Genomic DNA, 13863 nt, shown 5'->3' with positions numbered 1-13863 from the left:
TGCCACTGCAATGCCCATTTTTCCTTGCAAGGCACGGAAACAGTACAGACATTTAGTGAACCAGTTAAAACACTGATCTGTCTGAAAAAGAAGGTGGCTAAAGTGGCTGAATTATACAGCCATGCAGAGAGCTTCGTCAGCACATGGGAGGGGGACACCACAGAGATGAATGGAGAGGTGACGTTGCTGCTTCTTGCAGGACCATGCTGCCTCGTGCCTGCAGGGTTAGGGCACAGTTCCATAAAGCTGAGTAAGAGGATACAGTTCACAGTTTAACAAGGTGGCAGGTCACATTCCCTCTCTCTTCCCATCCTCATTCCAGCTGGTTTTTGGTGTCCACCTTTGTGCTTGCCGGGCTCACTCATAATGGCACAGAGAGGAGGTCGGGGAGGAACTGATTCTTACCATTTCAACCATCTGTTCTCTTGGCTTAGCTGCTCAGGAATCCACCAGCCTTAGGTACCCAGGCTCCTGTTTGCAAGAAGATTCTTGCACCTTCTGGAGTGCACCTGATTCCCTGCCATGTTGTTTCTTAGATACTGTAGAGAGATGGAGGGAATAGGTGTGCAAGACATACTGTTGTTATGGAAGGCAGGTAGAGGAAAATAAAAATGAGAGTAGTAGAGAAGAATATGGCTATAGAATGAACCTTTTACATAAGAGACCAGGGAAGGAAAGCCTCCTGGAGTTAGGGAAAGAAGAAAAATTAGTGCCAAGTACCTAGCTGGCAGGTATGCAAGTGGATTTTCATACATATGTTTCAATCATAAAATCTTAGTATATCTCATAGCTTTAATCTAGGTGTCAGGGCAGTGTTACCAGTGGAATTTGGATCAAACTTCTGCTTGCTTTTGGGCGTGTAACTAGGTTAATGGGACAGCTATTTAGAAACTGTATGCTGCTGCTGCTGCAGATTAAATTTTCAGCATGGAATCCCTGATGTATAGAAGCAGCCTGCACTTACTTTGGAAGATGCAAGAGCAGTATATCTACTGAGGCTGCCAAATTCTCTACTAATGCCACATTATACATTGTTTCTAAAGAAAAAAATACTGAGATTGTGAAATATTGATGCCTGTGTTTTAATAGAAATCATATGAATTCCTAAACATTGGAGAGTTTAATGAGTTTGTTGGGAACCTGAGGTCAAACCACAAACAAATCCTGTGCAAAACAAACTTGAGACCTCATGTTGTTGGTTGCACTTCATGAATACAGGCTATATTTCAGGCAAGCAAAGGAAGATTAGTTCCTCTTTCAGTACCCAAGTTTAACAGGGACTTTAAGAAGAAAGAATTCTTGAAAACTTCTAAATTGTTTGCTTTCATTTAGAGAAACCCACATATGCCTGAAATTATTTTAATTATGAATGCCTAGCTGCTAAGTGCAGAAACTCCTGGCACCGTTGCTCAGAATCTGTACCTAAATTTAGAGCATGACTTGAGAAATCAAGAAAAAAAGCACAGGTAAGTAGATGTAGTTGTGATACTTCTAGAACAGGGTTGTGGATGAGTTTGAAGGTACAGTAGACCTGGCAGTCCAACTTGAACTGCCTAACTCTGCTTAAGCAACTAAATTGATGCTGCAATTCATCCTTCAGCAGAGAAACTAATCAAGCAGGAAGACATCTGGATAGATCTCTTAGAGGGAAAAGGAAAGTCTTGGTGAGGAATTACTTATGAGTCGATTTTTTTTAACCCGCTTATGAGTAGTATCCTGTAATTTTTTATCTATCTATTTATTTACTATTTGGAATTGCTTTTGCAACATTCCCACTCAATTTAGTTTCCTAAGGAGTGTTCTTACTAAACAGTGTGACATGGCCTAGATATGCCTACTTTCATTTTTAGAATTAATTTTATGTTTCTATCTATACAGACACAATTGTTTGGCTTGACTGTATCATCTTCAGCGCAGTACTCTGAATTCTCTGTGCAAATGAAAGCAATATGATTGATACATCAGTTTAAAACATTTCAAGAATTTGTACATTAGAAACACAAAAGAAGTGATGCCACCTGCAGTTTTGTGAGAGAGAGCAAAAAGGCCTCAGAAGAGGAGAAGCTCCTTAATAGTGGATAAAATAGGCAGTATATGAAAATAGTTAATCATTTAAAATTAAACGAGTAAATAGAAGTTGACAGTGTGTCCAGAGGGAAATGGAAAATGAGGGCATAAGGGAAACTGTGAAGGGACTTTCACACAGCAGATAATCTGTGATGCCATGTAGTCCAGCAAGGGTTAATCTTAAGAAGTTCATGGTTATTAAAATAATTTTAATGAAATCTGTCAGTGAGCAAAGTTTGGAAGCCATCCTCAGTATAAAGGAGGAGGGAGCTCACATACAGGAAGAGCTGGATGACCTTGAGGAATAATAAAAAATGGATGTAATGTAATAATACTAAGTGCACAGTTGTGCATTGGGGGCTGATCAATTTTTCTGTCACTTGCAACTGATGAAAGCAAAGCCTTGGCATGTGGGATTGAGCAACCGATATAGTGTAGATATAAAAAGGCAAATGTGTTGTAGATCATGGCATTTATCTGGCTGGTCATATAATAATGCTTTCTCTGTTAAAATTATAATTTTTATAAAACACTGATAAGACTCGGGTCTGAAGTCAAGATTATCCAATTGTAGTCACCATATACAAAAAAGATGTCTTAGAACTGGAATAGGTAGACAACACTTTTACAGATAATTAAACTGAAGCCTGTTTTGAGGAAGGTGAATAGATGTGCAAAACTTCTATTAAGAAATGTAGGTAAGGTAACCAGTGACACTGGCACAAGAACAAATGGATGGAAACACAGTGAAAGACATTTAGACTGGGTTTAGAGGGTCTTGGACTTCTGAGTCCCTGGAGCTCTCTGGAGTTTGGAGTAAGGGTAAGTGAACCTATTTAGTTTACAGTATTTAAAAGTTTGTTTACGATCCACAGGCAGTCCAATAATACAATTCTTTTTAGAACCAGCAGGCTAGAGGCAGTCCTGATCTGTATGATTTTATCTGTGGGGCACTGAGGTGTAGTTGTGGATATTAGTGCACAGTAATTTAAAAAAGGATTTGGATGTGTAAGAGAATGCTTTTCTGTACAGTCCCACATTTATGGACACTTAAGGTGCTGCACTATCATAAATGTTATGGAAGCAATTTGAGCTGCTGATAAATAAAGCCTAAGTATTCAAAAGTCATGAGCAGGTCCCTCCGCTCTCTTGAGACAAGTCTTAAGTAATCACACTGATTTGATAAAATAAATGTTGGGTTTGATTTATAGCCCGAGGCCAATATTAATCACATTTTTTAATCTCATCCTCAGCTGAAAGGAGTAGAAACTGCTTTCAAATGAAAACCAGGAGTCTCTTCACATAGGGGTTCTCCAGAACCTGTGTCTCTAAGAAAACTAATGTGTTGTGAGGCAAATAAAGAATCACAAGTGAAGGCAATGTGGGGTTGGGCATATAGAGACATGCAGTTAACTGAGTCTCTGCCCAGTCTCAGATGACACACACATCATTTTATTTGTAGCTGCTGTGTGCTTTTTATTTTATTTTATTTTGTTTCTTTGTTTAGTTCCATGAAAGTGTTTTCACTCTGTAAGGATACACATTTTTCTGTAATGGAAGCTTATTGCAGCTCTTCATCTTCTATTTGCTGTTTTCTGTGGTGGCTAACATTGCTTTTCTTGGCAGTACCTGGAATAATTTATCTAAGTGCCATTGTTGGCAACGATTTGCAGCAGGTGGCATGGTGCCTGAATGTGAAACAGCCCAGTTCCTTAGTCATTTCAAGGAGTTTATTGTCTTCTCAATGTCTTCTTACAAAGGAGTAATACTTATAAATTATAAAGAAGCAAATACTTCTTGGAGTTCATGTAAAGTGTTATAAGTCCTTACATGTTAAAACTCTTTTAAATGAGAAATGTTCTTCTGGAATAGTGAGTACAGAAATTGTTTTTTACTATTTTCTGTCCAAATACTGTTGTTAAAAGGGTATTAAATTCTTTAAAAAGCCGTTTAAAAACTGTCCTGAAGAAGGATTTTCTAACAGTAAGGCTATGCAGTTTGTCTTATCAGACTGACCGTAAATTGTATGGCACATCATGGCAAATTGAAGAGCCTAAGATTACTGTGGGGATTTGTATCTATTACACCTGTCTGCACAGTTTACTAAAGGTTTTAAGACGAGTATAATTTTTCTTATGCCTGGTTGGGACAGTTTAGAACCCATAATGACAGAATACAGCAGTTCTCTCTCTATTTTTAATAATTGGAGAGAAAAATCTCATTATGTTTGCTCACAAGGAGGAATATTTTGTCCAGAAAGTCTCTGCAGACGACATCTACTTTAGACCATTATGCATCTACTTTATACCATTATGACACCTACATTTTTCAGTAGAAATTTGTATATTTAATGAACATACTTAAATAATTTGTCTCATCTAAAAGGGTATTTTTGCTGTTTTGAAAAGACAAAGTATAAAACTAAATTATCTGCTTCTCATATTATTGTATTATAAGCCATATAAGATCCGGAGATCAGTGCAGTAACAATAGGGCAGTTGTGCAAAAGGCTTCTAGGTGGAGTGTACATACACTACACATTTGACGACATATGGTTTAATATTTATGGAGAATCATTTGATGTAGATTATTTCAAATGTAATTGCTGGTAGAGCATTTTGAAGGCAGTTTCTGGTCAGTAATTTAATGCAAAAATGTGTCATAGTCCATTCCAAACAAGTTTCAAATTATGTTAGGTTTGGCTTTGTGAGCTTCTTGGGGTTATTTCTTTTTTCATTCTTATGGAAAATATTTTCTTTGGTTTATCTGTTAGACTATCTTGCAGTAAATTGATTACATCTTGGCTATATTTGATTTATAGCAGAAACATCCACAGTTCTGTAAACCAGATGTTGCTTTCAGTTTTCAGAAGGAGTTTTCATTTGAAGATAAAGAAGAACTTGCAAACAGCACAAAGGATATTGATGCTAACCTCTTAGCAGTACTACCAAAAGGTACGTAAGGGAGACACATTATGCACACAAGTGGTAATTTAACAGCATGTGAAGTTTAGTCTATGCAAGTGCAAGGCACAGTTAAAATCACTTAGGCACAGATGTTTTGTAAATGAGTTTTCTTTTCCCTGTGGAGCATGTATAGGGAATGGAACATGGGATGAACCACAGTAGTCTTCTGCAAGGCCTTGTTACATCACTGCTTTGTAAACCTAGTTTTCAATAGATAAAGAGGTACTTGAAATTCAAAATTTTAGAGATATTTCTTTGTACAGTTAGATAATTCTGAATTCAAAGGTATTAACTTGGCTTGTATACATAGCTCTTCCCAGTCCCTCCTAGGTAGAAGCACTGTGCTTACATCACCAACTGACTACCTGCTGAATTTTAATCTTGCATGCTAAAGGACCTGCACTACATGTGGGGGTTTGGGATTTTTTATTAAAAACAAACAAACAAACAAACAAAAAAACCCCCCAAACTTCTCTTGTAGTCTGAATAACTTACAAAGATGGAATTGCTGATTTCTTCATTTTTTGACACAGTTGAGGTAGACGTGTGAATTAATTATCTTGAATTATTTAGAGGAAATCATAATCTGCTTGGAAATAGTTCTTAACCGGGAAAGGGTGACGTTGGACTGAAAAACTGTGTAAGTGGTATAAAGATGTTCTCTTCCCTCAGGGATGCTGTGGATCTCATAACTTTGATTAAAATTGTGTGGGTGTTCTGGTGGTAATTTTACCCTTTTCAAACAAACTGTAGTAAAGGCATCAGATTTTGTGCATACCACACTTAAGAAAAAGTTTGCAGTTAGAGCTGATGGTTATGTTCTGAAGAAACTACTTGAGGCCACTTTCTGAAAATCCAGGTTATTGGTCCCATTTAGGGCCTAACTTAGATACAGATTTGCACCTGTTGGAAAATCAGAGGAATATGTTTAATTTTCAATTGATAGACTGAATTGAGGTTTAAAGAGTCTAGCTGAGGTCTCACATTTCTGTCTGAAGTTAAGCATTGAACACATTAGTGTGCTTCTGCTAGCATAAACAAAAGATAAATGCTTCTCCATCCTAGTTTATAGACCATCATCTTTTCAAGTAAGACTAGGAGGCAGGAAAGGGGCTGGTAGGCTTTATTATTGTGTTACATTTTCCTCAAAGTGAAAATGTGTACCTACACTGCAATAGTTATTTACCATCTCTGAGAAATTAAGCCTCTGGCAAGTAAACTTCTGATCTACATCTATTCAGGCTTCACAAATGTGTGTGCCCATTCTCTACGAGGAACCTTTGGGAAACTTGACTTAGTTTATATAGCTTCTGCATTTTAAAAATAAAACTGCAGTCACATGCCTGCAAGTTTATCCATATATCCCCTCTAGTGATATCAAAGAGGGCTTTCAGGAAAAACACCTTTATATTCTTCTAACAATTTTTTCTGAAAAAAAAAATCTGTAATAAATCTTTCACCTTAATTTAAGGATATTTTAAAACATTTTTATAATGTACACTCCAAATGTACTTTTTGTTTTTTATTCTGGGACGAGACATGGAACAATACTGCTTTTGCTAAATGCTGGCATGATAAAGTGAATTCCGCTCAGGAGACCTACATTTACATAAATTAAGATGTCTTTTGACAGTCTATCTTAGAGTGTATCCTACCATAGTGTCCTTCTCAATATCCTATAATAAAGCCTGAAGTTTGGGGATGTTCCTGGACTGTGGCTGTTCTTCCTGTTGCCCTTAACTATAGAGATCAACAGTGCTTACAAAGTGTGTTGACATGAAGTAAATTAGATAAGGAGCTTTTACCATGAAATGAATTATTTTAAGCTGCTTAGTCTTTTGTGCTGAATCAGATCTTTGTGTTACCTTTTAGGTAGAAGTGTTCTTAATGAATATTGTCATGGGTGCCTTTGAAACGGTCATGTGGAAAAAAGTCCCATGAACAGATGGGAAACTAGCGCCAACATATTCAAATTTCAAACTAGAAAAGAGAAACCTGATCACCTAAGCTTGCAAGGGCCAACCAGTGTCCTTGGGAGTGAAATTTCTCCAACTGGCTTTCATGTTTTGAAGTCAAACACTTTAATCAGCAAAAAGAAATCACTCAAGTAGAAGACTTCCTGCCTTTTATCATCTTCTTTTGCTTGTTTGTACTTTTTTTCCACCTCCCAGAAGAAGAATATTGCTGAAACTGTTTTCATGAAAAAGCTCTGCAGATGTTGGCCAACCTAGCTGAAATTACTGTCTGGAATCTCAAGTGTGGAAAAAGTGTAAGGCAGTATAAAGTAGTCCCATGCTATTTTTGTCCCATCTTGTTTGGGAAGGTGTTGGAGAGATGCTTCATGAGGCCAGTGCTCTTTTTAGGACTGCAAAGCAGTAGTAGAATCTCTGGAACTTCAGCTAACACGTAGCAAGAGGCTGTTGATCTAGTGTTGCTGGGAGTTCTTTAGATGTTCCACATTTCTTGTATGCAGGCTACTTATAGTCAAGTTTCTTTTTTGGGGGGAAAAAAATAAAAAGGACCAGTGTATGAAGCTATGCTTCAAAGCTTGACTAAAGCTGTATAGAAGGCCTGAGCTCTGGTGATGATTTTAGAGACTGTATAAACCAATGACTGGGGAAGAAAAATGATCAGGATTTGGATGGAATGTGGTTTATTAACTAAGAGCTGTGGAGGCCTTTAGCCTGTCTGTAGAAGCAGAACAATAATGGCTTTTGTTTTGACCATTTTATGTCTGTATAGTCAAGAGATGGAACTGAAAATTCTAATAGCCTGAGGAACAAACTTAAAAAGAAATAGATTTGGCAGAGGTGGGAGCAAAGTATTCATGAGAAGTCATTTCCATTGGTGTGAATGTGAGGCAGAGGCTTCCTCTGGGCAAGCTCTCAGTTTTATAGAGTTCCACTGCTTGCACAGCTTGAGTAGCAGGGCAGCAGTGGGACTCTTCATACATTGAGGGAAAAGTCTATGAAAACACAACATAAGGGCTCATCTTTGTTTTGGTGTTCGTTCAGGATGCAAAATTTGCATTGCCTGACTCCAGTTCCCATCCACCTCCAGAGGCCTGTGCCTGGAACTTGCTGACTTTCAGTGGTTATTTTGCACTGTCAACTTGGTCAACAGCATAGGCTTCAGTCTGCTTCGATGTAGGTGCTGAAACTAGGCCTGGAAGAGGTGGCCCTTGGGCTAGCATGTTAAGTAGTGTCATACCTAGCTACTCTGCACTGCTAGTTACATCAGTCATGCACATACTAGATATTTTTCATGGCATGATCACAACCTGAGCTAATCTGGCTTGAGAAATTGAAGTGGATAGCTTGAGGCTGCTTTCTGTAAAAATGTAGCTTAAAGGACTTGTTTTGGAGAGTAGTCCAGTTGATTTCTTTCCCTTATTAATCATACATTCTCAGTAAGCACTTCTCTGTAACCTCAAATGCTAGATTCATACCTCATTCATTTCTCTGAGTAGTTATGATCAGAATACACTAATTCTTGATGATCCAAGACATTTTACCTGGAGTCCTAGTGGCTTTTCAGCACATAAGGTTGATATGACAGCCAATGTCAATCATACCTATCTGTATCTATAAGGTATGAGCACTGGTATTGACTACAGCAAACTTCCTGGGTATGTCAGCTAAGCTGGAGCCCTGACTTAGCTATGCGTGGAGGTTCTTGCAGTAGAGGAAAGGGAGAGAAGGCATCTGACCTTTAAAGGGGTGGTGTTTCAATAATGTTTATCTTTTAAGTATCTGGAGTGATGAAGTGTGATAGGGGAAAAGGCAGATTTACTTCTGCAGTGCTGTGGAACACTGTCTGCTGGACACTCCTGACTCCTCAGGCGTTTCTGGGTGCAGTCTAGGGCTGACTCAGTAAACCGTAGACTTTAGTTGGCTTAAACTTTTGATCCCTGGGTCAGCAGGATCAGAAACTCAGAGGTGCATTGCATCAGAATAAGCACATACAGCTTTTAGCACCACATATTCGCCAAGGCGATGATATAGGGAAGGATGTGAGGGGGTGTTAGGCACACACACACAATTTACACACACACCCCAAACCCCCCTCCACTGCATCATTTGACAGCTTGGATGGTTTCTCTTACTGATGGTAAGAAGTCACACCAGACTTGTTTATGTAGCACTCACTGCTCCAGCATGGTTTGCAAACATCACTGATAACTCCACACATATGTGTATATGTATAGGGATTACTTCAGCTATCGTGCCTCCTGTTGGTGCTCTACTATTTTGTGTACTGTGACAGCTGTCTCCTAGCATGTAGTACCACCAAGCAGTTTAGGGTCAGAGAGGGGAAGTTTGTCCAATTTAAACTATAAGGGAAAATTGGCAAAGTAGTAAGTAACCAACCATGCAGGAATATCATGATAATTTTGCTCCTACAATGAGTCACTGGGATTCTTAGGATTTGCTCAATAATGTAAGAAAGTGAAGGAAAGTATAGGATAGGGGACACTGTTTGTCTTTAAACATAGTTCCCAGCCTTTGTGCAGCAGGGTGAGCAGTAATTCCATACTGCCTGGTTTTGAAATAGGTTACTATATCATGTCAGCTTGACCTCCACTAATCAAAATGCAACTTGCCCAGCTTCTACTAGAACATGAAAACTGCTAGAATGGCAAAGCAGATTCTAGCTTATACTGGAAGTACCTGGAGAGGACCCCTTGGTGTTTACACCTATGTGCCACCTAATGCTCTCTTGACAATGCAAGCTTAATAAGCTAGGAAAACAAAGAAAATGCTTGTTCCCCAAGAAAAAACCTAATAACTTAGACCATTCCTTCTTACTCTAAAGCATTTTAGCAAGTTTCTGTGAGTTTCTGAAACTTAGAAGCTTACAAACTGTATAATCTTTTGTTGTCTCAGTTTCAGAATTAAGAAAACTGTTTGAACCAAACAACCAAGATTTTTTGGAAATGAAAAGGTAAAAAAAAAAAAGGTCCTTGGCCTGTAAAACAAAACACACAGCCTGTTTTGTTACCTCCTCTTAGAAACTCTCCCCTCAAATCTTCAAAGATATGCCTGGTTTCATGTTTTTCACATCTTTTTCAGAAAAGAGAGAATAGCTCGACGCTTAGAGGGGATTGAAAATGATACACAGCCTATGCTTCTACAGAACTGTCCAGGATCAGTCACACACCGTTTACTAGAGGAAGATACACCAAGATACATGCGTGCAACTGATCCATATAGTCCCCACCTAGGTAAGTTGTATGTACCAGTCAATCTTGCATTACCAGATTACTTTGTGTTTACTACCCTAACATTTGTGCGGTTCCTGGAGAAGAGTTTTACAGAACTGTGGTCAGGGTTTTTTTTAAACTTGCCTTTTTAATTCTCCAGTTGTCTTATTGGAAAGAGGTTCGTTATCCATGTTGTTTTAAAACAACAGTAATTTGTTATGAAACTCCTAAAGAATTATAACTAATATATATTTCTTAACCATTTGTATGTGCTTTTTTTGAGACACAAGTGCAATAATGTGATGTGTCTGTGCAGTCAGTACTGCACGTTGATTTGTAAAAAAATGGGAAGCTTTCATTTTACTCAGTGTGAATGGTGGGTAGGGTTCTTGGAGTTTTGGAGTGGACTTGCTCATATATGTTGTGCTTCTGACAGGAAGATCAAATGAAGAGGAGGAAACTTCAGATTCTTCTGTAGAAAAGCAACCCAGATCATCCAGATACCGGGCAGAAATCACAGGAGGTAATACAGAGCCCTCGTATAGTACAGGAAACATGGATGTCCAGGAACTAGAGTCAAAAGCAGAAAGAATAGCTAGATACAAGGCAGAAAGGCGGCGCCAGCTGGCAGAAAAATATGGATTATCTCTTGATTCTGATTTGGATTCTGACTACTCATCCAGATATACACGGGCAAGGAAAGATCCCGACAGCGTGGAAAGAAAGGGAGTGAGAAGTGAAAGGCAAGATGATGAAAACAAGAACTGTGGCTCCCTGTATTTGTCCAGGACTGAGACAAAGGAGTCCAAGAGTGTGATTTCTGAATCCAAAGAGTACTCCAGCCATGAAAAAGATCGTGTTCCAGATAAAGACCTCTCAAAAGAAAAGGGTGATAGAAAAGCAGATGATGACAGTGCCAATAGACAGGCTTCTGACCCTTCAGCAACCTTGGATAGCTCTGTCTCCCTTTCAATTTCTGGAAGAGAATCTTCCTCCTATAACGAAGTGCCAATATCACCAAAGCAAACCCCTAGAGAGTCCCTTTCTACACCAAAGCGGGCAGCCTCACCAATCCATTTGCAGAATGACCAGCCCTTGCACAGTAACATCAGACAAAGGTAAGTGTGATTTTTATTTGTTTCTTTATATGGTAGATTCCTTACTTTAATCACCTGCTGCAGCAGTGTCTACAGTATTTATGAAAACATATTTATTACCCTTGAAGAATGTATGTAATGGCTTTGGATGTCTGGATTGGTTGGGTTTGTTGAATCACAGTGTATTTCTGATACAAGGAAGTGAGTATCTGTTTCTATGATTAGATATGTCCTTGGTTTCACTTTATATTTATAGAATTTATGCTAAATTTAGGCCCTTTGCGGGGGGAGTAAAATAACTGATATTTAATATAATTACACAAACTAGGACCTGAAGCAGTTACGATTCTAAATCTGCTGCACTTCTTTTATTTTTTTTTTAATAACTGGTTAGAGCAAGCCTTTAACTTTCCTTCTATGTCCTGTAATTGTTTGGATGGGTGTTACCAGGTGAAGGCAAATTGTTTCTCAGTGAAGGTGAATATTTAAATAATTTCATGACAGCTTCTGCCAAAAAAGAACAGGTATCAGAGTTAAAAGTTGAAAAGTGTCTTGGGTCGGTTGAAATAATAATTGATTTGTTTTCCTGCTGTGGGAGTGTAAAAACCCCTTTTGAACTGTGATAGTTAATCTTTCAGATAATATCTGGCTATGTGTGTGAAGAGGCAGAGGGGAGAGTTAAAATTCCTTGCTGAATTTCAAAAATGTAGTCTCCCTCATGGTACACTGAATTACTTCAGATTTGACAAACTTACTCCATTAATAGGGTGATCAGAAGAAAAAAAAAAAAAAGCCTTTACTAATTTCACATTATAGTTTCAAACTGTAGTGCAAAAAGCAGACTGTCAGAGTATTTTGGTGAATGAAAACAATGTGTAATTAAGAATTTTTTCAAAGTATGATTTTTCTCTAAGGCTGATTCTTTACTTTCTAGGTAAAGATAGATGGAAAATAATAACTGTCAAATTAACTTAAAATGTTGCAGCCAAAATTACATAACTTGCAGTGAGAACTTAATTGTAAACACATCTAGGTCATGCTGAGCAGTGCTATTTATAAAAAAACTGAAATTAACTAGTATAAACAGAACCATTTACACTTTTTTGGCATTTTTTGCAGTAGGTTCAGAAGCAAGCTACCTTGACTGGTGTTCTTTATCCTTCCCATCAAAACTGCAAAACTCGATTCTTATTTGTGTGGCCTTTCTTATTAACTTGTATATTCATATATTCATCTATTCAAACCTTGAAGTTTGAATGACGAAGCAATCTTCCACGTCAAAGGTTAATGAGCTGGTGGGTTGATTAAGTCATCTATTTACAGTGCCTGTAAACCGTTCAGTTGTACTTAGCCTTCCTTTTTGTTTCACTTTATTGCATAGGACACACCCATAAATAGTCTCTTAATATTTTTTTCACAGCTTTTCACTATTCAGGTGACTTCTAATCCTGTTCACCTTATTTTTTTTTTGTATGGATACATGAGTTATCATTGGACTCTTGCAGTTAAACTGAAATTTTAAAAGAATATTGTCATTTCAAAAAAGCCATCAGAGGAAAAGTAACGTACTTAGGAAGTACTATCTTACATTTGGTTTATGTTTTAAACTTACAGTTCTGCTGCTACAGTAAGGAAAAGAGTCATCACAGGGTCCTCCAAACAACGGAGACCAGTGTTGCACTGAAACTCCTTGAGCTGATGACATTATTTCAGGCTCCAAAAAAACTTGTTTCTGAAGTAGTCTCAACTCAAATACTACAAAATATTATCCCGTATCTTGTTATGCTTAATTTTGAGATAAATCTCTTGACTAATCTAATTACTGATAGGAAGGGATACTGGAGCAATTGACCTTTGGCAGGTTGTTTTCTTTATTTTATAAGGTGAAGGAAGAGACAAAGCTTTCAGTCTTAAGAAAGCAAGGAGAACAGCCCATCAAATTTACCGCCAAGAATGTGTTAGCTGCAGTGTAAAATGGGGCTTTGTTTTCTTTACTGTCATAAAGCAGTCCTAGTCCCTGTTTCTGTGAAGGGAAAGCTATGAAACACTGAACAATCTAGATGTCTTCTGGGTTGTTATCTCTTGCAACTGGAGAAACTGCACTGCATGCAGCACCGGTGGGATGGCATTTGCCCTGGTGAAACAGCATGCTGGCTATAGAGACACCTGAATCCACCTGAATTTCTAATTCAGCATTATGGCTGAAAGTTTAAAGTCACTGTGTGGTAGTGTCCTATAAGGCTGTATGCACAAGAAAAGTAAAGGCTAATGTCAGCTTTCCAGGTGACTATTTTGAAGGAAGTATATTATATAGGTTGCAAAATACTGTTTGTTAAATTTAAATTTTCTGAATTCAAAATGGAAAGTAAATGGATCTTATTTTGGAATGCACATGAAAGCTTCAGTTCTAAGACAATTTAATAATTAATCCTATTATCCATCACTGGGAAGACAACAAAGTGCTGAGAAGGTATAGTTTGACATTGTCTGTATTTGGCTTCTGAAGTGGCTGATTAACTCAAAATGCAAA

The 13863-nt window shown here is 38.0% G+C and overlaps 1 protein-coding gene across 25 annotated transcripts in view; it reads left to right on the top strand.

Moving 5' to 3' along the window:
* Positions 1-13863, top strand: part of SVIL (supervillin) — a 134108-nt gene that overhangs the window by 69920 nt on the left and 50325 nt on the right. For 24 of the 25 annotated variants that reach the window (XM_051609457.1, XM_051609469.1, XM_051609463.1 and 21 more), the window contains 4 exons: positions 4930-5021; positions 9920-9977; positions 10106-10257; positions 10673-11354. In XM_051609457.1, the coding sequence (XP_051465417.1) occupies positions 9970-9977; positions 10106-10257; positions 10673-11354 (842 nt within the window). In that variant the 5' untranslated portion in view covers positions 4930-5021; positions 9920-9969. The remainder of the gene's footprint in view (positions 1-4929; positions 5022-9919; positions 9978-10105; positions 10258-10672; positions 11355-13863) is intronic. The other variant, XM_051609458.1, reaches the window with a different exon arrangement.

This window comes from Apus apus, chromosome 2 (genome assembly GCF_020740795.1).
Source record: "Apus apus isolate bApuApu2 chromosome 2, bApuApu2.pri.cur, whole genome shotgun sequence".
NCBI classification, from domain to species: domain Eukaryota; kingdom Metazoa; phylum Chordata; class Aves; order Apodiformes; family Apodidae; genus Apus; species Apus apus.
This window is presented reverse-complemented; position numbering and strand designations above follow the sequence as displayed.